We start from the raw sequence: 26,962 nt of genomic DNA on the forward strand, positions 1-26,962 counted from the left end.
CCAGACATTACCACCTATCTTTTTACTGTTGAAAAAGTTATTTCAAGGTTGTCACAAAAGTTGATGGCAAGTTCCCATGCTGCCAGATATCAAAGTTAAGCACCTTCCTACTTCTTGTTATTGCCCCACACACACACACCCAGTCCAATAGTTTCAATTCTTTTTCCCCCTATTTTTGTTAAACCCCACACACACACGGACTGGACATAGGACGTACAGTTGACACTCAAGCCCCTTTGCCACACCCCAATGAGATTCCACTAAAATTTCATCCAATGCAGCATCACTTACTGGTCTTATACATGTACATAAAGCCTACTTAACTGTAAAATGTTGAAAGGGAGTGTATTGATTCCCATCTCGTTTTTGGAAACAAACAAATGTACAAACATCTATTCAAATGTTTCATTGTTCAATAAAACTGATGTTTCAATGCAAGATGTAGTCAACGTACGTCCGGGTTTTACTCGGTACAAGTTTTTCAGTTATTGGTCATCTTAAGGGGGTGTTATACATTAAAGCCCACTTAACTGAAATTTTGAAAGGGAGTGTATTGCTCCCCAACCCCCATATGTGAACAATAAACAAACACCCCCGCACCCCAATAAAGAATGCATTTCTCCGAGCTATCAAGTTGTGCTTTTTCGTGACCTATTTGGCGAAAATGGCCTACTGCCTGGGAACTGATGGTTATCCCCTTCAAAATTTCTCACAATGTCACCATGCGGTCTGTAGTGTGTGTTACCCCCTTAATTGATGGGTTACTCAAGTGCTATTGCATTCGCCTGTTAAGCAATATTCTTGCACCGACAGAGATAGAGGGGCAAATGACGGGTAAGGTCACGGAGCTAACCTTTCCAGAAATTCTGGGTTTCCAATTTGAACAGAAACACCTACGCACTGAACCATGTCTTCCCCTGAATGGCCTCAGTTGTCTGGGAAGGTGTGGATAATTTTGTTTAAAAACATGCATTTTTAATGCATTGAAACAAATTGGAAATGGAGGGTTTTCATACATTGAAGCACAATATAACGAAGAAAAATTGTATTTTAGAAAAATTCACTGCAGCCACACTTTAAGCCTATACTAAACTGTAAAATTTTAAAGGCTGTATATTTTTCCCCCACTTCTCATTTGAAAACAAACAGCCCCAACATCCCCAGCAAACAAACGTGCATTCACGTGAAAGCAAGCTGGACTTTTTCATGTAAATTTGACGAATATGCCCCTCCCCCTCTCCAGGAACCGCTTCCCCTGCCCTCTTTCGGAATTTGGGATGTTTATTGGAAGGTGTCTCCAGGCAGTCTCTAGTGTCTTATTTGACGGGTTACTTTAGTATAGGCACAGGCCTGTTTGGCGAAATTCTTTAACCAACAGAGGAGACAAACCGTGCAATCATGGGGTTAAACTGGACATGAGTTTCAGATAACTCTCACGATTAAAAAAAAGAATATAAAATGTTGTCCTCAACAGTGGGTTGTTCTCTTTTGGTCCGCAATCAAATTGGAATCCCTCCTTCAGTGTCCATATGCCACCTCTGCCCCCCTGCCTCCCAAGACAGCTTATGAACATTTATACAATGCGGCAAATACAAACTGCCTTGTGTTTCAGTACAAACTGTCTTGGTCAAAGTTGGTCAACACATGAAAAGTTTTTGATGTTTTAAGTCATCTTAAGGGGGTCTTATGCATTGAGCTTACATTTATACTGTGAAATTGTAATTTTAAAAGGGGATGTATCCCCTCCTTGAAAAGACTGCATTTAAGTTCAACAATATTAAGCAAGCTGAATTTCGTGCGGTTGACCGCTATCCCTTGGTCGCATTAAGACATGTTTTTACTCGATCAGTCGATGCAAGAGCGCATAATATGAATGATTGGTCAACACTGAAGTGTAGTCACCGTACTTGTGTACGATTTCTTAAGCTGCCTTTAGGTCCAGGAATTCCTTTGAGATGTAACACCAAAAAATATTTTTTTTTCTTTTAATGAAGGAAAATGACAATTAACTTTCTATCTAAGGGTCCACTTTGCACGTTTGAAAAGAAAGGGTTTGTATTGTCAAGCCCAACACTGAATGCCTATGGTGGCACGTACAGCCCATAAATGATGCGAAATGGTTTATTTAAGTAAAACTTGTAACATCGGCAGAAGTCACCAGTCACATAATATATATTTTCAACCCTCAACATAAGGTTTCCATTAAAAAGAAAAGGAATTATCTCTTCAACCATTCCCTGCATTTTATAACTTTTGAAAACAAAATTGCCACCGTTGTCTAAAATAAACTTTCAGAATTTAGCTAGTGCAGTAAAGTGTTTTACTTTGCTCAACCCTTAGGTGCTGAACATGTATAGCGTTTGGCTTAATGAATTTGAGAGTATGCTAGCTTGGACAGTGCCTCAACCTCCAAAACATAAACATGGTCTCATGTTTCCAGAATTGACTTGGATGTCAAACAATTAAAAAAACACTATTATTTTGTCAATAACTGGAACTTCTCATAACCTATAAGCACTTGGAATTGTATCTATATAATACACATTTTCAAACAATGTTTGCTAAAAAATGAAAACAATAGTCTTTTGAACACTATTTGTCAACTTTTCCTCTGTATTGTCAAGTGACCATGGGCATTTCAGTATGTTACTTGATGATGGGCACTTTCACCTGTTTTGGATGTACAGGAAATATGGGAGATATCAATTAAAATACTTGAAAAGAATGCTTATAAATGATCACATCTCAAAAATTACCATGTAACTTATATCTAAAATTTGACTTTGCAGCTGCTGATGGTTAATTTACACTTGCTGCATGTTATGCATATATCTGCCTCGAAAATGAAAATCAGAAGAGTCTATACCAATGGTAGTGAAACATACAATAAATATCCTGACTGAACAGAACTTGAACCACTTATTATAACAAGTCGTTTGTACAATTGGTAAATCTTTACCATAGAAATGTTAAAGGGACGCTTGAGAGAAAATACAACAGTCCTGCAGCACTGCTTTCAGGATCTGAACCGTCTATTGCTGACTTGGAAAAAATAGAAAACCAGTCACAGTATTGCTGCAAGCTAGGAAAGTGGTTAAATAAAGAGCATTAGCCACAAATGACGGATACAAAACTGAAGGGCAGCTTTCCCTTCCTCAAGAACTTACTACCATTATGTGTCTTCTGCAAACATCTTATTCTCTCCCCCACCCCCAAAAAAGCCAACAAACTACTCAATTCAAAGGCTTAAATAACTGGGCAATTTCATCCCAAAGTGGATAAGCATGTAAATCGTTCTTTATCTTTATCTAATTTGGTTCCTGACAAAGTCTTGATACTTCTATACTGTGTTATACTTGAAGATGTGCAGTGCAGTTTTGATTGCTGTGGTGATCAGTCCTTTTCCTGGACTTTTTTGTGCTTTTAGGAAAATCCCCAGTTGAAAGTAGACAGCTTCCTTCTCAGCCTCAGTCCTCATCTGTCTTGCATTCACTGGTGCCAACTGTTTTGGCTGCATCTGTATCTCACTGACAAAAAGACATACACCTATGTGATGAATTTCTAAAATAATTTCTGCTTGGAAGTCTGTAAAACGTAATAATTAACTGCACTATAATTGCAAAAAATTTAATTGGTCATTAATTATACTTTTCAATCGGTATGCACATGAAATATTACATAATTTGAACACAGACTGCACTTTGAACTCCTATAATTCATATTGATGAAAAAAATAATCTTCTTTAGTGTCCTCAGAATCAAGTGGACTTCGGTCATTAATTCAGGTTTTCAAAAAATTAATGAATGGGGATGACTTTTGTTCAATGCAGGTGAACTACATGTATTGATGACACTGTGTAGGCGTACATTTGCTCTACTTACCTATGACTAGTAAATGTAGTATGAGTCGAGACAACCATGCAGTTGTTGCAGGAGTAGTATGATGACAAGAAGGCTTCCAACCGGGAGTATCAAGATACAGCATGAAATTATGTTTTCCATAGTTAATTTTTTTTGTCGTGGACTACATCCTATGCAAACAGAACGCTGTTGCTGGTTTGTTTCCCACTCAATATTATCAACATGGAGAAACAAACTGTCTCTGTTTGATGGCAACGATACAGAGAGATCATCACCAGACTATGATATGACATTCCAATTATGCCTAGGCCTACCAGGAGTTGTTTCAGGGAGAGGTTGAGTAGAGTGCCTTGTATTTTCTTGCATTTTCTGCAATTTTTCGATGTTCGCTCACAATGAGCACGTCATTAGCCCAGATTTATAATCCACACGCTCGTGTGTGCAAGCTAGGTTTAGGCGCGGGCTAAAACTACATACATAAATGCACAGACCTCCAGATCCTATTCAAAACTACAGAGTTTTTCGTGATCTGCGGGGCACCCGACTATAATCCAAACTTAAGGGCAAAATTTACGCATAGTCGAATAATTCAAGCCACAATATTCTATGAAGCAATTTACAGTCAACTCTTTAAAAAATATCCTACATACTTAATCTAGAACATGAAGAATAAATACGATAAAGATGCAACACTGAAAGGAAAGAGGACCAAGAACTAACGAGAAAAAAAAGGGAACACAGTTTGAGAGCACTAATGCGTCACAAGCAGGACGCAAATCATAAGCGCGCTGAAATCTATCGCTTGCCTATACTTTGGAAAATCACGAAAATACATGACTTGAGGTTGGGCAGAAACACTCGGCGACGACGAATTTAATTTTTTTTTCGGGCGCCGGAAAAATATGGATTGTAAGCTCGCCTCAAGAGGCTGTTCACAGTGTTTTTTTGTTACGGTTATCGTACGAGTGAAAGCGGTTAAAAAACGTATGTTAAACTTTAGTGCATTGGAAAAACAATCCAAATGTGGGTAAAATGAAAGAACGACATCAAAAACGTAATTGTATAGCAGTACAACCCACAAGAGTTACACAAGTATCAAAAAGGTGACGAGCGTCATAACGGCGCATTAATCTGGTCGGCGTATTGGTGAACAACTTTGTCCAGCGGGGACACTGGCGTACGTGGCGCGGAAAAGTATAGTTTGCAAGAACGTCCTCAAGAGGCTGTGCATATTGAGTTTTTGTAACGGTTATCCCAAGAGCGAAACAACCGTATGTGAAGCGGTTAAAAAAGGTGAAAATTTTAGGGCATTTGAAAAAACAAGCAAATTGTGGGTAGAATTGAAAGAGCGACATCAAAAAAGGAATTGCATACCAATATATTAGCAGTGCAACCCTTAACACTTACAAATGGATCCAAAATGTACTGGGCGTCATAATGGCGGTTTTTGTCTGGTCGGCCTATTAGTTACATATATACATATACATATATATACATATATATACATATATATATATATATATATATATATATATATATATATATATATATATATATATATATATATATATATACACACATACACACACACACGTATACATGTAGACACTGCAAATGGAGGGCATACTTTCCAAACTATCAGACGGAGGACTTCTCGTCCACGTGAGTGCAGCCTATAACACCGAGGACAACACTCACAAGTTTTTGGTTGTTTTGGCCGCTAAAATTTGAGTGCATTATTGGCCTACTACTATAAGATTCTGCATCAATGTGGTATAATGTCTCGAGAGAATGGCTGGTGTGGCGTATCCTAGCTGAACTTGCCTACAACTTCATAGTGTTACGACAAAAGTCTTTGATGTTTCTTCAAGTACGGGTCTGCAGTGCCACAGTGCAAGCTGCTTCGATGTCCAGCTTGCCAGGAACTTTCCTCAACTGGAAGAATTTGCGCAGGCCTTCTTGGACGTCTGTCTTCTCCGCTGTAGTCCAGGGACGCCGCTTCACTCGTCTCGATGGCGGAGAGGGTTCCCTTGTTCGAGATGCAGCAGCAACACCAGGAAGCTGTCCTATTAATGTAGAGGCAAGAAAAGGACATTAGAAATGTAGGTGACACCTCAGCAGACAGCCTGACAGAGTGACAGACAGATAGACAGACCAAATCTTACCGTTTTTGACGGATTCATCGCAGGAGTCTTCACTGCTGTCACTGCTGTCCCCACTCTCGCTGCTGTCCTCTTCACTGGTGAAGCCTTCTGAGAGTAAACCCCAAATTGAGATCAATCAGTTAAAGCACACATACATGCACGGGTGTCTGGCAGTCTCTGCTTGGTGTTGAGATATGGGGGGGATGGACGGCCAAAATGGAACATTATTTTGGGAGTTCTTGACGCAAGATACATTTATGGGGGGGATTTTTGTCCCCCGTCTTTCTTTGTACTGGTCTGTTCTTCCGGGGGGGGGGTTTAATAGGAAGAGAGGTATTCTTTCTGGCCCAGTACGATGCCCTACAAAATGGGAGTCTGGGTTGGGTTGACTTGGTTCGAAGCCAAGCGTTGGGTAGACGGAACATGGGAAACATGGTTTGAGTACAAGGTGCCCTTACCTCCAGTTACATGCAGATCATCCAAGGATTTGCCCTGCTGGGAAGACAGGTTGCCCCTCTCCGAACTAGGGAAAGTCTGGACAGTTTGGTGACCCGCTGTACAGTATCTGGCAATTGGTAGTATTCGCGATGTACCCGCAGATCGTGGCCCATGAAGTTGGCTAGAGTTTCAAGCTGATGTTCCTTTAATGCAAGAATTTGCGATGCAGTTGCTACATGTTTACGGAGTTTGGTGGACCGGATGCTGGATGCATTGTCAAGGCCAGCCTTATCTGCATATGCCCTTAAACAGTCACTCCCTCGTATGTGGCCTCTCCCGCCATAACAACACCGTGCGAACAAGAAGTTGTTGTCTTGGGATACTCCAGCTTCATGTCTCTTGGCGACAAGGGCACTCAACCACGCTACTGCCTCATTGCTTAGGAGCACGGGAACAGTTCTGCCTCTCTTGCCGACTATTTCGACAACACGGAACATCTTGCACAACTGGCGTTCTAAATCACTCAACAGGCATTCCCCCTCCAGTTTGGCGGTGCTGTGCTTGTGGAAATCGTCAAGTTTCATTTTTGAAACCTCCCCCTGCCTTCTTCGGTTGAACATGATGAGGTGGCACAGACTGACCTCATTCAACTTCTGCCAAACTGGCCTGATTTGTCTGCCCCGAGCACCCTGCAGGAGTTGAAGTTCCCGGTTGCCAGCTTCATGAAGGAACGACGACAGGTGGACTACATCGGCATTTGTCGGGAGAATGGTGACTTTGTTGCGTTTTCCTTGGTACAGCGTTCTGTGTGCGTGTGTGGACACAAGGTCTCGCCAGTTCAATTCACACAACTGCAGAAACTCTTCCGCACGCTCTGCTTTGTGTTTTTGGCCGGACTCTAGGGCACTTCCTTTCAAGACGAGTGCACACTTCTTGACGGAATAACCAATCTTCAGCGCTAGTGACGGAACATCGTACAACTGTTTGTCTTCCCTGAAGCCGGCAATATCGTGGACGGCCTTCACAATATCAGAAAGGTGGTGCGGATGGACAAATGATTCGAGTGATGCATTTGGTTGCTGGGTGTTCTTTCGGAGTTGTAGGACGAGTCGACCCAATTCACGCACCCTGTTACGGATGTAGCTATGCTGATCTACATCGTGCCCTAGTTTCATGTATTCACGCTTGGCCAATTCAACAATCAACGTGTCATTCTTGACTACCAAAGCCACATCATCTCTCTTCATTGGACTAAGAACCTGGTGTAACTGGAACGACACGCCAACAGGAGGAGGTTTCAACAAATCACTCGTGAGCGACCCGTCCACCCACACGAGCCCTCTTACCGGTGCTGTCAGTCTGTGGAGTGGGTGCTGGCTTCAAAGGGCACACGTGTCGCCACAAATCGGTACGCACATAATAGCCGTAACAATATACGCATGGTCCATACGCATCGGGAGATACCTTGCAATTTGACCTGTACCCGACAACGAGCACACCACGACCTTCACGAAGAACCTGACAATTGTGCCTGTGATTGCCTATATTGCGAATTTTCAACAGAAGTTTCTTACGCACACCAGCGTTGGGCTCACCGGCGATCTCGATGACTTCTCTTTCTTCCTTGTGACATGACTGGAGATGACGGGGGAGCTTGGCCTGGGGTACATCGCAGTAAAAGCAGAAGTGTTTCTTGTCCCATTTCCTGCAGCCAACCTCATTACTGGTTTGCATTACGGTCACACCACAGTTCTGCTGGACGTCAGACGTGTCATCACTTGGAGCAACAGATGAAGTAGGCCTACTGCTGGAACCGGTGGACGAATCAGCCATACTGTCCAAACGTCTCCACTTATGGTCAGCAGGTCAGCTGGCAAGAAAACAAATTGAACATTATTTTCATTAAGCCGCTTGTTTTCTTTTAATTTGGTATGGACTGGTGGTGGTGGTGGGGGGGAACAGGTATCAGGGCTCCCAAGAGCCACATCCACCCAAAACCCCCACCCCGAACTAAAATTTTAAACACAATTAGGCCTAGAACCACCACATATGGACGACAGAAAAGTCTTCACTTGCGGCTGGAAAAATGTGTTGAAGGAACCTGTTCAAGTGGATTATGTGATTGAGCTTTTCGGACTGCATACGTATACCTATTCCACTGGCACATTCACTCGAACAGCGGTGCAAGATCTACATTAGCCTATCGACAAAATTGGGGGGGGGGGTGGATAGCAGCCACACTTTAACCACGCTCTAACTAATAGCATGGTACTATAGCCAGCACTGGGGCCCATGTATTTAATGATGTAGTAAACCGTACCAAGATAGGGTCTGGTCATGCTCAACATTCTACTTCAAATGAAATCGTTTTTACTCACCATATTTTCCACTAGAAGACACCTACATCTCAGAACGGCTACAGAAGTCCACAGGCGTGATGGCAAGGTGACGCTATGATGCTTTTCGACAGTTTGGAGGCTTTTATATTTGTTGGGGGTTATGCGTCCCCGGCACTTGGCGACGTTTATTGTGCTCACCAATGCAGATCGGACAGGGTAGCAAAAGAGCTAGGGAGGGCGCTATTCCATCCAGGGATGCGCCGAAACTGTCCATTTCGAGCGGGTGTTTTTAAACACCCGGCGTGTTAAATGCGTACACCGAGGACGGCTTCCAAATGCCTTGAAATTTCGCTGACCCTCATAAATGCTCACTGCGGCCTCAAATTTCACCTTATTGCGAACTGAGGACGTCCTCGATTTACAATCCGACCTCGATTCGTGACTGTGTTAATACATAGAAGAGCTCCGTCTGCACCTTTCACAAGTACGTACGTACGTACATACATACGTACGTACGTATGTAATGTAATGTATCGCATCCGCATACAAACAGCTGAAAACTATCTTTTGCCAACAGTAATTCCCCTCACGCCCCCTCTGATCAAACAGCTATTAATGGAGTACTCGCTGCTAACACACACTCCCATCCATCAATCTACTGCCTAAAGTCCATAAATGGGTTGAAACCCCCCAACTCCTGAAATCGAAAAAAAAAACTCTGAAAGAGAGATGCATTATAACCGCACATAGTTGTATCACTGCGCCGGGATTTTAAAACCAAATTCACCAAAAACAACTTCCATGGCCCATTAAAACCAGTTCAATGCCATTGATCGACTCCTTGCACACTCTAAACGTTGGCTTTCGTAATGAGTTATCCTTCGTATCATTTGATTTCGACTTTAATATTGAACACAGTGACATCTATGACGCCCTCTTCCCAATCACGGCGCTTTACGACCTCTGTCGCGATGATTTCTCTTACTTCCTTAAAACTTCAGCCATTTTTCGGTAGGCAAAAACCTGATTAAACAAAATCGTGGAGTAAAACTACCACTCTGCCCAAATCGCAAATCTCGTTCTTGCTCTACGGGAATATAATGTTTTGTCAACTTACAGACGCAATCATAATTTTTCTGTTCGTGCGTTACATCGACGATGGTCTGATCATCTCCGCTAAGTCCGTTCCAGATAACACTAAAATCGTTGAAACTCTATTCAAACTGTATCTTAAATCAATCCCGGCAGCTTCTTATTAATGGCAAAACCGTCAATTTCCTCAAACTTTATGTTATCTGTGAACCATCACACAATAAATCGTAACCTTATCCAGCATTGCAACTTCCAAAACCCTTTCCAGAAATTTACTTAAGTCAATTACAAATCTAACATCAAACCCTGTATCTTCTGAAGCTTAATCAGCTTCTTAATCAATGAAAGCCATCAATATAGAACCCACTCCGCCAATGCACAGAATGTGAGTTCAATTGCCACAATTACTTGACTGATTTTGACTTCACGATCAACTATGCACAGACTGATGTTTGTGGAGAAGGGTTGATTAATTTAATATCTACTGGTCATAAATCGTACACATACTTATTAATGAACTCGTTCAGGGAAAGAATTTTTTCGAAACGTGAAATTGGAAATGAAACTTGGTATTCGTTGTTAACTTTATTTTTGAAAAAAAAAATCTTTCGTTTAAAAAGTACAAGAAAATTAACAATTAGATTGGCCAATCAGGGAAAATAACCAATTCTCCATGGAAATTTTCATACAAGCAAGTTTTCTTCAATATAATAATAACTTGCTAAGCACGTTAGTATTGAGCTCTTAGGCGTGTTGTGGGAACAGCGGACTTTTTTGGCTGTCTATTTGGCCATGTTGTGTGACCCATGACTGCAAGGTGATCATGACTGTTTTTCCAATGGCAGCAGAAAGGCGTCTTGCCACTCACAGCTTTCAAGACATGTTGTACAGTGGACACGGAAGGAAAGAAATTTACAGGGTCAGATTTACACAATAAGCTTAATGAGTTTCATTGAGCAGATAATGGTCGCATGTCCATCAATGACTCGGATCAAAATACAATGCACAATGTGAAAGTTGACAGCGAAGTGTGTCCATGTGTGGTTTTACTACATGTACAAAAAACAACAGTCAATATTTGTATACTACACGTACGCGAAGCGTACACACAATGATGGCCCTGTAACTGGTCACACAACTATCTGTTACTGTTACAAGTCTTATTTTTGCGTACAAATATAAATGATCCTGTAACTTGTCAGGACAAAACAGCAGCACATTTTGTCCGAGGTGAATGAAATTTCTTCCTGGCGTCAAATTTGATTGTCAATGTAAGATTGATCTGAATGATTTCATTTTTATTCTACAGTTCCTTGTCTGATGAGCCAATCAAGAAAGCAAGTTTGTACTTTACTATAATTTGTTCAGCCAGACCTTCAAGTCTGAGGTTGTCATTTATAAGCGCAAAGATTGCTTTTCTGCAAGGTGGTGACTTTTCTTTTCAGATCTACTTTGTAAATGCTAGGATCTATCTATATTCTGGTAAATTGTCGGATGAAGGTAGGATCCGTTGAACAGGTTAGTTACTAGTATTGATCCATCAGTCCGTGAATTACGATAGGACTCGATTGGAGAATAGTAATATTGCAGAAACCTGCTTCTCTGTGTGTATTTCCCTTTATTTCTCAGGATGCCTCATCAGAAAGTCTTCGGACATCAAAGGAAGAAGATTAAAGTGATGTCATGGATGGGAATGTAAATAATTTTACTATATAAATGTTTTGCCACTAAATCAAGTAAAACATTAATTTATCATTTTCAACAGACAGACCAAAACTCCAAAAGTGAAGTCTTTGGCCAGTTGGAGATTGCTTGATTTATGTACAAAATAACAAGGACATTCAAAATAACAAGAACATTAAGATTCTCATAAGTGCTTAAGACACTGTAGCTCGAAGGCCTAAATAGAACCTTTAGAGAGCAGACAATGAGAAGGTACTGTTTTAGCCGTGGGAGGACACCCCTAAAGAATATTCTAAAACCCACGAAATCAAGTAGGGACTGAAAACTCAATCCACAATGGTATTATTGCAAATGTATTTAATTATATACATACATTCTTTAGACGTATTTAGGTATTTTAATGAGCTTGATATACCTGAATTGTATATTATGTAGCTCTGTATTTCATGTTATTTTATGTGCGAGAAAAATAATTTCCCTTCGGGGATGAATAGAGATTCTAATCTTATCCCTAAGTCTTCACAGTAATTGTGCATCCTTAACCCAGTCAAATAATGTTACTGTTCATGCCTCACCGAACAATGTAACAAAGAAAAACTTCGTACTCTTGGCCAAAGTGCATGTACACATAACAGATCCACCATCCTGTCTCCCCCCTTAAATTCTTGGGGCGTAGTTGTGTTAGTTTGTATGGTAAATTTCCATCCTTCAACAATCCAGCTATCACGACACTGTTGCCTAAATTTTCCTGCACTGTCCGCAAAGAAACTTAGTGTAACGGACAATTGTATACACCTTTTCATGTTTTATTGCCATGTTAATCTTTCGTACGCCGCCGGCAGCGCTGGGGGCCGCCGGCGGAAGGCCTCCGGCGGAGTGCCCTGACCTGTTTCTCTTGTGCTGGGTGCGCACCAGAAATTGGGTTCTATTTTCGGGGCGTCGTGGTTTGGCAGGCGCGGGAGGGAAAATGGAAAAGTGCCAGGGCGGCCTTGAAATTGTTATACATTGTGATACGCCGGGTTTTTTTGGTTGTAGAGCTCAGGTGTTACGTAGCAGTAGTTGTTCTGACGGCCGTTTTAGAGGGTCGTGCACCGAGTTGGTTAATGAAGACAAATAAATTCGTTGTTGGAAGTCCTGTATTTGTCCCTCTCCTTTACGTTACTTGGTTTTGAGGGACAAGATCACCCAGGTGTACGCTACTTTTGGTGGCAGCGGCGGGATTTTCTAGGATTTCCACTGACGCTGAAGCTGATGGCAAGTCGCATGGCGTCCACACGGAGCATCGCCGAAGCCATCGACGGAATTTCCAGGGACATTGAACGGCTTGAACGCTCCCTGACAGAGAGCTCACGACGGGGCACGTATGGTTCCAAATCTGGACATAAGAAGCAGCGGCTTTTGTCAGAGACACCAAACCTCTTTACAGAGGACGAGTCGGACCGGCCAAAGAAACCTCGTAGCCTGCGAAGACACCAGAGACAACTCGCTGAGGACCTTCGTAAACAGTGGCGGACAGTGTGTAGCGAGTCAGACAGTGAGCACCGCTTTGATGCAAATGTTTATCAGCTCCCAGTCTGTCCTAACGGGACAAGCAGCGGCTGTACGCCTCGTCATGCGGGCAGTCACACGGCAGTGCACACGGACACCGCTATTAGCGGATCCAGTGCTGCAAATTCGCTTGGCCAGCACGCAAGCGTGGCATACACTGGAGCAGTACCGCGGGTAAAGGCCAGGGAGTACGATGGTGCCTCTTGCATTGAGGATTACCTTGTTCACTTTTCGAGAGTGAGTGAGATTAATGGCTGGAGTGACAAACAGTGAGCCGACTACCTGCTGGTGGCGCTGAAGGGGCCTGCATTGGAGGTCGTCTGCTCATTGCCGAAGGAGGTACTTTCGTCCTATGGCGAACTGGTGAAGGCCCTTGGACGTCGTTTTGGAACAGCAAGCCAGCGGATCAGACATCGGCCGAGTTGACATCTCGAAGAAGGCGTCCGGGCGAGACCGTGGCTGAACTTGGGCAGGTCATCAGGAGACTGGTCCGACGTGCCTTTCCTGATAGCGGGACGACCTTCCAGGAGGACTTTGCTATCGAGATGTTAAAGAATGCTCTGGAGGATCTTGAACTGAAGCGCGCCCTTTTTCAGGGAAAAACCGTCGACACTGGATGAGGCAGTAGAGATCGTGGCCGAGGCTGAAGCCTGGTGCAAAGCCGAGAGAATTGGACGGTCCAGACCCTTGACAGCAGAGCTCAACGAGGAAAAATCCCTGGGCCCCTCGGGTACTGAGGACGTAGCGGCAATGTTGCGAGAACTGTTGCAAACACAGCATCGTGGACAAGAAGCAAAGAAGGAGAACTGAGACAGGAAAGCTACCCTGACGAAAAGGGATGGTTTCTCTTCTTTTTCAAACATGGAGGCATTTCACTTTGTATTGACGGAACCAACTCAACTGGTGCTTGTCGAATGGTCAATGATGGCAGGGGTCGAGAAGCAAACACAACAATGACGGCGATAACAGAGCAAGGCAGGCCTCATCTTTGTCTTTTTGCTCTAAAAGACATGCAGGCAGGAGAGGAGCTGAGATATGATTATGATGACAAAGATGTGCCATGGCAAAAACGTTACCTGGAATTTGACGAAGAAAGAACCATGTCTCGTTCCGAGAGACTCAGGCAGCAGAAATTATGCACACCTCTACAACGGGCATCAGAAGTATGTATCACTGGAACCGACTATCAGGGTTTTTCGGTGCAGTTTATAAATAACTACATTGGTCGGGGACATTTGCAACCAGGAATTTTCTGAAAGGAGAATTCTTACTGGAATATAGAGGGAAACTGATCACCCATGCCGAAGGAGCAGCGGGCGGTGTCCCAGGCAGACGGGTGGGCACTGTAGAAGAGGAACTACCGTCGGAGGGGAGGCTGTACTTTGGAGGCAGATGGTTTTCCGCAAGCAGAACTCACACAGCTGGCCTGAGAGAATGTGAGCCGCCGGAGGAGTTCCGTCGGAGCCCTAGGGTGGACACAGCAACCCAAATGGAGGCCGTACTAATGAGGGAGGAATTCACCACGGTTACACGTGAGACGCTGGAGGAGCAATCTGGCCTGCGCACGTACAGGGAGACCGAATCAGTCGGCCTCAGAGAGCCACGAGATATTTGGTGGCGAACCTGGAACAGAGACAGTCTAAACGGCGAAAGGCCAGATAAACAAGTGACTATGCAGTGGGTAGACCTCGCTGACTGTTGTGTTCTTGTTTGATTTGGGAACCAACTTTGGGCCTAAATCAACGCTGACCAACATTCTTGTGGACACCCAGGTAGGCCTAAGCCTTTTGAAAATGAGTGAACATTAACATTGTTGTTTTGAAATGATTGTTTCACTCAATTTCTGTGTTTCTTCTAATTGAGTATAAAATTCTCCTTTTAATCAAGACAGTTGTTTTTCTAAATTGAGTAAAATCTTAGAATTGTGCCCTATTCTGGAGAATGGGTTTTTTTTTTCGTAGGAGGGGGTATTGTAACGGACAATTGTATACCCCTTTTCATGTTTTATTGCCATGTTAATCTTTCGTACGCCGCCGGCGGCGCTAGGGGCGAACCAGAAATTGGGTTCTATTGGCGTCGTGGTTTGGCGGGCGCGGGAGGGAAATTGGAACAGTGCCAGGGCGGCCTTGAAATTGTTATACATTGTGATACGCCGGTTTTTGTTTGTTTGTAGAGCTCAGGTGTTACGTAGCAGTTGTTCTGACGGCCGTTTTAGAGGGTAAAGCACCGGAGTTGGTTAATGAAGACAAATAAATTCGTTGTTGGAAGTCCTGTATTTGACCCTCTCATTTACGTTACTGGGTTTTGAGGGACAAGATCACCCAGGTGTACGCTACAATATTCTCCTAGTAATGGTGTTCACATCTTTATAAATACACATTGCGCTGTTCAATCCTCGGAGTATTTTTAGACAGTACATACAATGGGAGCCTTCTGCGCAGATCGCAGTTTCATTTTTGTGCAGCCCTCCAGAATTGAGTGCAAGACGGCAGCCAAGCAAGACATTTGGCCGATTCAGTTGTCTAATTCCCCGTTTGGGGGGATTCTTTGCAGTTCTTCTGGAGTTGCCTTCCCTAACTGCAAGCGAGTTTCCTTTAAAATTTGAAGTAAACCTTGGTTTTAGATGGAAACAACGTTGAAACTGGAGCAATAATTATGCGTGTGTCATTTCTAAGGTCACCAGGGGGAAGCTATGTTCGTTTGTACTCTGCTTGTATTAATGTAATGAATAAACCTGTGTACTGAGTTTTTCATTAGACTATTTGGATCAACGTTTAAGGCTAGAAACGTAAGCCTAGATGTATTGTTTTGCATAAGGCAAGTTCAGCCTTTTGTAAAGTTCCATGCTTATGGACTACGTACATGTAGTTGGCCTTGCCTTAATATAAATATTAGCATATCTGCAAACTTCAATTTACTTTCCGACTGCTAATTAGTCATTTACTCTATACACTATGCCTTTGAGGTATTTAACCTTAGCAGCTTAGCCTTACACCTTTAGAGACAACGCTTTTGTAAGTTTTCGTATGTACATGATAGAGATGTAATATCCTGAAGTCCCTTGTGCACGCGGACCTTTAATCTGTATATGAACCACATGTACACTGTAACTGCCTTTCTGAATTGTAGTAGTATTATTCGTGATCTCACAAACTGCCTTCTGTGTACGTTCTCCGTTTACTTGCATTGCAGATTAACAGTCTTTTTCCCAACCTGCTTGAAATTGCTAATACGCGTCACTGAAGTATTAGGCTCAATTCATTTCCAGTTGTCATGATATGCAAAACAATTTATTTTTGTTACCGAGTTTTGTATCATTTGAACTTGGCCACCTAAACATTGTTGTATGTATCCTTTGTTTATTTTAAGTCTATCTTATGTAGACTCCACGAAGAATATAATGCGAGCCTATCTATGTACAGTACAATAAATGCCATGATGTGTTGCCAGTTTGATTGGTTGCGTTTGCTTTGAGCAGAAATCAGGAGATGAGGACGCGCCTTTCTATTGCCCGAAGTGGAAATCCTCTAGGATGTCCAGGAGAGATCTTGCCTGCAAGAATGAAGTTTCCACGACACAATCTCTACGCCAGAAGAAAACCTCAATAGGTGCAAAATACCAAAGCACATAATGACAAATTCCACCCAATGCTTTCTTTAGACAAACAGGTGGTGAACCACCGACTAAAGGGGCTGCTTCTACTGACAAGGACGTTAACTCCCTGCGGTGCCCCCCAGCTCTGTAGACTCGAGTCCATAAACAGAAGAAATATTGATGACATTGTTTGTCGGTTCACGTAGCTAAATACAAAAGCTGGTTAATATTCAAGAAATATTTGTAAAGTGATTTACATGTTTAAGCCAATTGAAGGAGCATTATACGTACATTTTTGGTACTATCAAAAATGATGTTATACTACAAAATGGGAAATATTTTGCTTGGTTACTTGTCAACTCCGCCTTGTACACAAAGTGGTGTAAACCCCTTAGGGTAAGGGAAACGAAAGAAAAATGTAGAGGTACAGGTTATATTTCGAGAATATTGAAAAGAATGTAATAAAAGCTCAGAGCATCACTGTGAACACGTGAACTGTCATAAAAATAATGCTACAACAGACGCATTTTGTACAATCCCAGTCATCGCTTGTGTGAAATTTCTATGGCGAATATTCACGTGACCAACAGTTGGGGTGGACTGCTTGGAAAACCATAATTACTCTGGCAATTGATGTCGTACCGCCAATGGTGTGAGTAAGATATCAAAACAAAAACCTTACAAATTCAGACATTACTTTCAATGCTGCCAATTAATACGATGCAATTTAACATGCATGCGTTACTCAAGTACTACAGAAATTGGATAACCTTCAGGTGTAAAGTTTTACAGGAACGCTTTTGTACCCTAACCTACAGATGGACAATACAATCCAGTGTGGGCCAGACAAACAAGGGAGACAAACCGAACGAAACAAGTGTACATCAATGCCAACATCAAAAGAGTAAATAAATGGAAAGCATGAAAGCAGAATAACAGATGAGAGAATCAGATCCTGATTGATGAATTGCATTATTCTTAATCATTGACATAGTGTTCAATTGGACATACTTGTTCACCCCCCATCACTTTTTAATGTACTCACGAATGTATGATGCTATAAAAAAGCTGGGAGTAGGTTTTGCGTTTGTTTGTTCTTGAAATATCCCAGATTAAGTGTGTCGCCACACCCCTCTGTGGGAGCAGAACCCATTAGATATGTTGGATAAATATTATGACAAGGGATTCAATAAGAAGCTAACTGTATCTGATTTATCAGGCTAGAATCTTGTATACAGATCTTGAAAGAAGGTGATCTTTAAAGTGGCAAATGCACGTACGAGCAGCTGTTGGGACCACCGACTTGTACAGTTTGACATTCACTAGCTTTCATTGTTGCGGACTCGATGCATCTACTACTTTTGCTGGGGTACATCATCCTTCAGCAAACCAGCTGTTTCTAACGAACAAGGCACAAACGATACCTTAATTAAACTAAATACAAGAGCGTACCTCCACAATACCTTAGTTAAACTAAATGGAGCGTACTTCCACAATTGCTTTTCGTCGCGCGTCAAATAGCGCGTCAATTTCGTGCTTGTCAGCAACGAACTGAAATTAAATTAGTGTGTGCAATTATTTTGTGCATGCTTTGCGGACGTTGTACAGGTAATTACAGCTCGCAGTAGCACCAGTAGCCAATCAGCGTATCCTGGCGCTCCGGCTTCTGCCAGCTTCGGCATGTGGCATCACTCTTAACATCTGTGAACCACGGACGTCATATAAAAAAATCTGGACTCGCAATGAAGCTGATTGGCTGAAGCGACAGGATGTGGCGTGGCGGCCATTTTACCGTGCCGAAAGTTTGTAAACAAACCAACGCTAATCTATGGAAGACTGCGAATGACTGCCAATTTTTTTTACTTTTTTTTGCCTGTAAATTCAACAATTTTGGCTCACTCTATATCCAAAGGTTGAGGTAAAAATAAGTGCGTGTATATGATGCTCGTATCTCTTTGATCTGCGAGAGAAGTGCCGATTTGAGCACAAATTTCACACAACTGATGAAGCTGAAGCGTCGTCATCGCCATGCATATGCTTTGGCATGATTCGTTTGCCGATGGCACGAATGGTCATCGCCGACCGACCGAGAACTTCACGTTAAACGGGAATCCATCTAACACAGCTAGCCGACCAGACTTTCCAACAGTTTCTCTTCGGACAACTACAACTTTCAAATACAGGGTTAGTGAACTAGGCTTGGATTTACCATTTTCTCAGAGAAATTGACAACGTTAAGACACATGACAGAGCACTTCGAAAATCACCTGACAAATTATGGTGTTAGGCCCTAATAAAACAGTAATACTATGAAAATTCAAGCAAAAACATGGCACAGCGATGTGAAAGATAATGTGTGTTCACTTTAGGATGCTGTTCCTATATTAAAGAAAACAAATTTGACTTACAGAACAACTCACTTAAAATTAAATTTGATGATTGTGATTTCCTTTTTAAAATTATATTTGTAAAAAGGGTTAGCATGGTCAGGGTTTTCATTTCCAACTAGGCCTAGCCCCACACATACATGTACAGTGACGGTAACAGGTCACTTCACCCATTTTCCACTTCGCCCACAACCACTTCACCCATTTGCCACTTTGCCCATTTACCACTTCGCCCATTTGCCACTTCGCCCACAAGATGTTGGATGGATGAGTTCAGCAGTGTCCGCAATGGTGGTACGTGATTAATATTGGCATTTTCTTTGGACTTCAGGGTCAAAATTAATTTTTTGTCTGCATTTTTGAAAGAATCATAGAGGAAGGAAAAGACTTATGTCCTTGATTTACAGAAATTTGACGCTTAAGCCTGACAAAGACGCAATTTCTTTACTGTGAGAGAATTGTATTTTTTGTCTGTGAAATTTGTCCGAGTAAGAGATTTCGGGATAAAAGAACGATTGCTCAAAGTTCATTAAGTCATTTGTGTTACAGAGGAGAACTTTGGGTCTTAAAGTGAAGAAACCACAAGATAATAGTCTTCCTACTGACTATCAGAATTAGTCAGTTAGTCAAGAACAGCAAAATATTTAGCAACAAACTACTTACAGAAAGTTGTATTGTGTTGATGCTCTAATTGATGGGCTGTAATAGGACATCCAGGTAAGGTTTCATGCCAAGTGCTGTGTGGGACAATTAGAGTAAAATTATAGTAATCTCACTGACTTGAAACACAATGACTCTGGATAACCTATATTTTTGGGACTCATATTCAAATTAAAAAGCACATTAAACCGACACTCTTCCAGATATTCTAGATGAAATCAACTGTTTTGTATATTTATTTTGTGCACGTTCGTTTCTGTATACGGGTGGTTTGATTTTGAAACAGGTTGTACATTGTAATCTTTTTTAATTTTCACATTCAGGCAAACAAGAATACTGATTACTTACAGAAAAAGGTCCAAGCCAGTGTCATCTCTTGTGACTAGTGATTTTCTCATTGACATCTAGCCCGGAATACTTCTATAGAGGTGCTGAGGTGCCGAGGTAAGATTACTGACTTGAGAATAAGATGAGTTTGGTCAGCGTTTTTTCTTATGTCATCATTCTGCATCTTGGTGGCATGATGAAGTCTGATTTTGCAGTAGCATTGTGATATGTGGCATATTAGCCTGAAAATGTGGTTGTTATCTGACTTTACATCTAGCATATGTTCATGGAGACTTTCAAATGTGCTGGCACCCACTTCAGATAGCACGGAACTAGATATGGCATTCTTTATTCCAGTTTGCCTGGGCATTTTTCCTTCAGTGACGATCAGAAGCCTTTTGATGTAGCGCTCAGTTGCCTCACAAACCTTAACTACACTGTGTGCCGGGAGGATGAGTCCACCTCTGTTTTTTGTTTTGATGAGGGAGTATGAGGGTGATGGATCCTCACTGATGGTGTCAATAGTTAATGCATCTAAACATTCTCTACATTTCAGTGTCCACTTCACCATCTTGACAACGTAGCCAGCAATGTACCCAACACAGGATTCAGCAAAAGCAGATAAGGCAGCAACATTGGGAATATCTGCATAGTCATGATCATCAGTCACGGGTGGTTGCAGCTCCAGGTTATACCGTCTTGCAACTAGCATGTCGTGACTTTCATCAGGAACAGCCTGCTTCACTACATTCTTGAAAGATGCTGCTGCAAGAATCTTTGTGGCATCCTGAGGTGAACAGTTCCCCTTGTTTACTTTCACATCATGCCGCATCAGGAGACGTTTGAATGCCGATGTAAATTGTCGTACAGTTGGGTTGTTATTAGAGCCACATGACAGGCGGATTGCACAGAAGAACAATTCAATGTGGTCCTGACTTAGCTTGTCTGTCAGAAGGTACTTCAGTGGTGAATTTGTTGCCTGAACATACGTTGTGTAAAGATTTTTCACACTCATGATGCATGCCATAAAGCCAATGAAAGATGTTCTATGACGTGTTGAAGTCTTAACCTTCTTATCACTATTTGTGACTGTAGCAAGATAGTTGTAGGTAGAATTTAAGAATGGCAGAAACAGCCTTTCACGAGCAAACATGAGTGGTGCCTAGTAATTCCTGGCTAGTGGGTTTCTGGAGTTCAGGATATCAAAAAGATGATCCAATATCTCGATGAAGTTACATGTTCCCTCACTTCCTTGAAACTCTGGCAATTTCAGGCTCTCACGGCAGTACTTTATGGCATCTGCCACACTTGCACTCAAAGTCTGTGCTGCTGTGTCCACCTTCATCACATTTTTTTGCCATCCTATGTGCTTTCGACGGAGTTTGTTTCCCAATCGCAGCCCCTCCTTGTTCTGCATGTCATACAGTCTCTGAATGTACTTCCATTCAATTAGTCTGTTCTCTCCATCCTTCAGCACTTTCAAGGTCCCTATGCAGTTCCTTGCCAACTTCAACATGTGGCAAGCATCCAGCATCACCCAAACTTTCTGGCCAGGATTTGCAGGGTGGGTGAATGAGGAGTCCATGTTGTCAGGTCGAATGCTTGCACCTAGCTCATTCAGCATGGTGATATGTGCTGAAGGTCCATCACAGGTGAGGGAAACCACAGACACTCCAATTTCATGTAATTTCATGAGGCACTGGGTGACAAGATTTGCTTGCTCTTTGCCTGTCAAACCATTTATCATGAAGTGGGCAACGGGGACCTTCCAGCTTCCATTAATGGCCACCAACATGAACACTAAGGCATTAGTTGCTAGTGGAAGACTGTCATCCTCTACTCCATTGCCAGTGTCCACATATCCCATGATTTTTTCTCCACACATTTCAACTGACTTCATGATTGACATTTCATCAAGCATTAAAGCACAGAGGGTTTCTTTCCCTTCCTCCTTTTCTGCCTGAAATCTTGTCTTCAAAGCCTTGAATACAACTTTGCTGAATCCAGGAGACCCATCAATTGCACTGTACCACTTTCTTATTGTGGACGAACTTGGTAAGGCAAGTTCAAAGGTATTTCGAACATACTCATATGCTTTTGCAGAATAAAAGTGCAGGGTCAGAGCAAATGATTTCAGCATGGGGTTGTACTCCTCTCGGGTATGTTTACCAGTGCAATGATACTTCAACTGTCAACTCATGACAGCTTTTGGTACCCCAGACAATGTAGCATCAAGAATTTGCCCACAGTTTTCAGACACCATCCCTTTGTCCTTCAACTCCGCAACAACTGATGTCAGTGATTCAACCTTTTTCCTCAGGCGTCGGCTCTGTTGTTGGCTGCATTTTAGTTTTTTATGGCAAGACTCCAAAGCTGACTGCAGATGGTCAATCTTCCTTTTGAGTGTCATTGGACTGGACGTTAGGGCATACGGATGATCACTTGCTGTGCAAGGTGCGACTGCAGAAGATCTTTGGTTGGTTGTAGCATTACAATTCTGTGTTGAATTGCGGGCAGCTAGGGGTAATCTTGCTGCTGGTGGTTTTCTTGGGGGTTTGGGTTCCTAGAGTGAAAACAAGAATGAAGGGGGAGTGAAATGAGAACTCTCTTGTGGGAAAGAGGAATAAAATAACAAGAATAGTCCTTTTAATTTACATGTATAAATATCCTTGTCCCTGTATAATAGCAATGACCTCAAATAGGAGTAAATGTTTACATTTTCTTTCTTAATTACCCTTGGTTAAATAAACATTTACACACAACTATGAGAAAAGGTTTTCATTAAAATTCAACCATACTTATCTATTTAACATACACAGTTTACAGGTACATTGATGCAATTTTCAATATTGTACTCCTTTATTTAATAATTACTATCATTTGTCCGGCTGTTCAGAAGTGTAGTTATGTGGTGCTCTTCATTGAACTACCTGCTTTTCAAAGAAACAGGGTGGGAATTGAACCCACATCTCCACATTGTCACACTCCACCTCCACAAATTTTCTTTCTTGGGCCTAGAGTACTTTAACCTGTAATTTTGCTTGTTTGTTCACTACGTACATGAGATACACGTTCAATGTACATCTAAATGCAACTTTCTAATTGTGGCTAATTAGTGAAAGTTTCAGACTGAAAAGAAATGCTGACCTTTTTCAGATGGTTTGGGAAGCCTGGAAAGATGCTTGGCACAGCATTATGCCTGAGGCGCACTGTTTGCCCTGACCTGTCAAAGTCAGTCTCCATAAAGTGCACACTGCATACAACAGTAACACCAGGTGTTGACCTGAATGACTGCCTTCGCAGTGCTACAGTCCATTTGCAGCACAGCTCTTTGTCCTTGGGAAACCTGTATGCAGTACAAAAATGTATTTGATTTATATTATTTGAGCCCCAGTTATCACGTACATGTACAATGAATTTTTTAAATCCAAAAGGTACATGTAAGCATTACAGTTTGTTTTAGAGGTCATCATTATGTTAAACTTTTTTGTCTATCCTGAACTACATGTAGTAAATTTGCTTTTGTTCAAAGTCCTGTTCACCCCTCTCCCCATCCCACTCACCTTCTGTGAAAAGTTAATTCAACTTATAATATATTTGCTTAATGTTATAGGCCTAAATTGTGCAAGTGTGTTTCATTTTTGCTTAATTAAATTATTGCGTTAGGATTATTTCATTAACTTGTATTGTTTTATCGCCTAGTTTTTCAAATCACCCTGGCCCTGTTTTTGTAAGAATGACAAATAAAAGAAAATTCTCCATAACATTGCTCATTTACGAATACAACCCCATGTGTTTTTGAACAAGTAAGTCAGAAAAATATGTGACGGTTTCAGTCATATGAGAGGTACATACATGACATAATGCAACTTGTCATTGCGTTTGTTTGGGACCCCTCAACCTTAGTTTAGCCTATGTCTGGGATGCAAGAAGGCTTAAATTAGGTCAGGCAAAAAAATTTTTCCCTCCAAAAGTATTCAACCTGAGGCAATATTTTCTTTGATGCTTAGTTTTCCTGCCCCAATTTTTTTGTAAATTTTTAGGAAAGCCAGGTTGGCCTACATAGGCCTATAGGCCCTAGCGTGACGAGAAAATTAGATTTTCATCTAGCCTAGATCACTGCTTATGGTCATCAGGTCATGTATTCAACCAGCACTCTAACACTATTTCCAAGAGTAAGCCTAAGATCAACAAATTGGAACCTAAAAACCATGAAAACCCTGCCCGCTTTCATGCCTTACCACAAAATGAATGCACCACAATTGAAAATCTCAGAATGCGGGACTATGACGTTTGCTTAAGTAACTTAAAGTAGGCCTAGGCCTACCACGTCTTTTCCTTCCTCCATGGGCCTACTAGGCTCAGGCCCAAGTCCAAATTTTTAAGGAAGGTTTTCATTTTCTTCCCATTGAAACAAGACACCCTACTGCACAATTCCCCGTAAAATGGTTGAAACCATAATTTAAACCTAATGTAATAACTCACCGATGAAATGTAACAGGCAGTCCTTTCCCCGAGGAGTTGGTGCATCCAAATGCTGCACACTGTGGCATGGTTTTCCTCCTTTTCCCTTTTTTCGTGAATGAAACAACGTCGAAACAACCCAGGCCGGGTATTTCTTAATATTTTGGATATTATATATTCCTTGGCTTGTAACAATTTGACCAACAGCGGATGAGTGACGAGCACATAGCCTACCGGTACGTAGATGTACGTATACACTTGCGCAGCGATTATGCAATGTTTTGGGCCTTTAAATTTCGCGCTTGTTTGGCCCGGTAAGATGGCCGCCGCTCCACCTCCGGTAGCTTCAACGCTTGACGCGTGCTGATTGGCTGCATTGCGAGTCCAGATTTTTTTTATATGACGTCCGTGCTGTGAACACTGAAGATTGGTGGTCTTGTCCTTCACATGTCTTCAAATAAAACACACGTACATTCATGGATTTATGATGCGTATGCGATGCTTATGGGAGAGTGGACAGACCATCCCACTCGTCATGTTGGAAAACTAACGAAATTAATAACTGCGCTTAAAATTTGCGTTAACAAAAATTTAAACTATGAAAGCCCTGAGCTCAAATTTGAATGCCGTTTTGGTTGTATCAAGAAGAGATGAAAATATTATATGAATTTAATTAAAAGTGCCTTGTATGAATTTAAGTAAAAGTGCCTATCTGTCGCTCATTCTTTGACAGAATCTGTCAATAGGCCCAGGGTAAAATACCATTTTCACATGAAACATCACAAGGGGGTGGAGGGTTTTTCTAATTCAATTCATCCCTCGTAATTTTCTGCTCCTCCACGGGAAACCCCCAATACCTGTATCTAAATTTGACGCAAATGCAAAATATGACCTAGTTGCATGTTCCAGTGACAACATAAACAAAACTCTGAAACATAATGTCTCCCAATTTACGATACACAAATCGCACTTACATCGTCATATGTCGATATTCATTTAATTTAGACTTCATCTTATGAACAGCAACACCAACCGCCGGTTATACTAGCTTAGCAAAAAATCCTCTTAACAATAAATTCGTCTTTGGAAAAGCCTTGCAGAAAGGATTGATTGACAGCTCATTAGTCATGGAACTGGTTTCTTAACTCCGGCCGAAGTCTCTGAGGATACCGCGGGTTTGGCACAATACAGCACTGGTGATCGTAGCCAATACGAATGCCTTTTATTGTCTAGTTCGTGGGTCATAGGTCAAATTTGTGGCCTCGATATTCCCAAATTTATTGACACTTATCAGCAATCCTGTAACACCTGTTGTTGACATTTTTCTGAGGGATTCTCTTTTGCGTAGCCGCCAGGCTGAGGGACATTTTTCGGATTTTTCTCTGTGTTTTATTTTTTCTCAAGCTTCATGCTGTGCCGCCTCTCATTAAATCGCACTTAACACGATAAGCATCGACCTGTACAACTTCGTACAATGTTTGTGGACCGTAAATTCTCGTTTTTAACTGCGCAATAACACACTATCACTTGTAGAGCCAAACGCGTCAATCGCACAAAGCATAGGATACTCATTGTGTCACACCATGCGTAGTGCACTTTGTGCCGAAACGCGTTAAACGCGATAAGCATACAACTCCCCAGCATTTTCAAAATTCAACCATGTTTTGTTTATCGCGATAAAAAGGCCTCATCGCGTCAATCGCAAAATTCCACTTCCTTTCGATGTTGACGTTTTTAGGCCTTGGTCCTACAGAAAAAGCTGGCTTTTAAATGTTCATGGTATTACATGTCAGCCTCATAAAATTAATCATCAATCAGAGGTTACAATACGCTACTCAAGAACAACTCGAAAAACTCCATGGCATGGGATATATGTTTAGGATGAAAATATATTATCACTGGCACCACGAAGTAGCACCCTGTATTCAAACTAAAAAAAAGGTCCTGAACGGAGCGTGCTACTTCATGGTGCCAGTGACGATATATGAAAAGAAATAATGCAGGCATTTTTTTCTCTTTATTTTCCTTTTTTGGTGTGTTTTTGTCTTATTTTTTTGCCACAGTTACAGAACAACATTTGTTTGTAAAAAAACGATTCTTTAATTCAACCTGGGCAAGACTAACGAGTTTGAGTAGGCTTACTCTTGACAAGCTGTGGGTGGTTTTTATGGATTCTAAGACTAAGTTGTTCCTCAAGCTATAATCAGAATTTTGGGTATTCTCGTACCCAATGTCAACTTGTACCCGAGTTAACTCGTAGCCAGGTAAACTTGTACCCAAATCAAGTCGTACCTCATATAAATTTGTGCTCGATTCGAACATTATTTTTTTTCTTTCATTTTCAGATGCTGGATGTTTCTGCGACATTTACTTCCAACTTTGGAATAGTCCTCAATCTTTCTGATTCTTTATGGGCAATAAACAA

General features: G+C 41.8%; 1 protein-coding gene and 1 long non-coding RNA gene across 4 annotated transcripts; one reads left to right on the forward strand and one right to left on the reverse strand.

Annotated features, from left to right (window-relative positions):
- Positions 1–5,444: 5,444 nt before the first annotated feature.
- On the reverse strand, positions 5,445–10,453 carry LOC147797815 (uncharacterized). Of its 2 annotated transcripts, none has more exons than XM_087142894.1 (3): positions 6,464–10,453; positions 6,027–6,110; positions 5,445–5,927 (listed from the first exon to the last, which is right to left on the reverse strand). In XM_087142894.1, the coding sequence occupies exon 1, from the start codon at positions 7,688–7,690 to the stop codon at positions 6,470–6,472; it is 1,221 nt and encodes a 406-aa protein (XP_086999020.1). In that variant the 5' UTR covers positions 7,691–10,453; the 3' UTR covers positions 5,445–5,927; positions 6,027–6,110; positions 6,464–6,469. The 2 variants fall into 2 exon arrangements, with proteins under 2 accessions (XP_086999020.1, XP_086999019.1); XM_087142893.1 differs by having other exon boundaries at positions 6,027–6,113.
- Positions 10,454–14,375: 3,922 nt separating this feature from the next.
- Positions 14,376–26,960, forward strand: LOC147797816 (uncharacterized). 2 transcript variants are annotated; one of them, XR_015427018.1, is made up of 5 exons: positions 14,376–18,883; positions 20,070–20,190; positions 20,630–20,865; positions 21,548–21,725; positions 22,394–26,960. It is a non-coding gene; the product is annotated as an uncharacterized LOC147797816 (long non-coding RNA). The 2 variants fall into 2 exon arrangements; XR_015427017.1 differs by having other exon boundaries at positions 14,376–20,190.
- The last annotated feature ends 2 nt before the right edge of the window (positions 26,961–26,962 follow it).

The sequence above is a fragment of the Acanthaster planci genome, linkage group LG10, assembly GCF_054643075.1.
Source record: "Acanthaster planci isolate LZ-2023a linkage group LG10, COTS_SCS, whole genome shotgun sequence".
Lineage (NCBI taxonomy): Eukaryota > Metazoa > Echinodermata > Asteroidea > Valvatida > Acanthasteridae > Acanthaster > Acanthaster planci.

Coding starts and splice junctions, on each gene's coding strand:
- LOC147797815 (XM_087142894.1), bottom strand. CDS start 7,690: ATGAAGAGAGATGATGTGGCTTTGGTAGTCAAGAATGACACGTTGATT.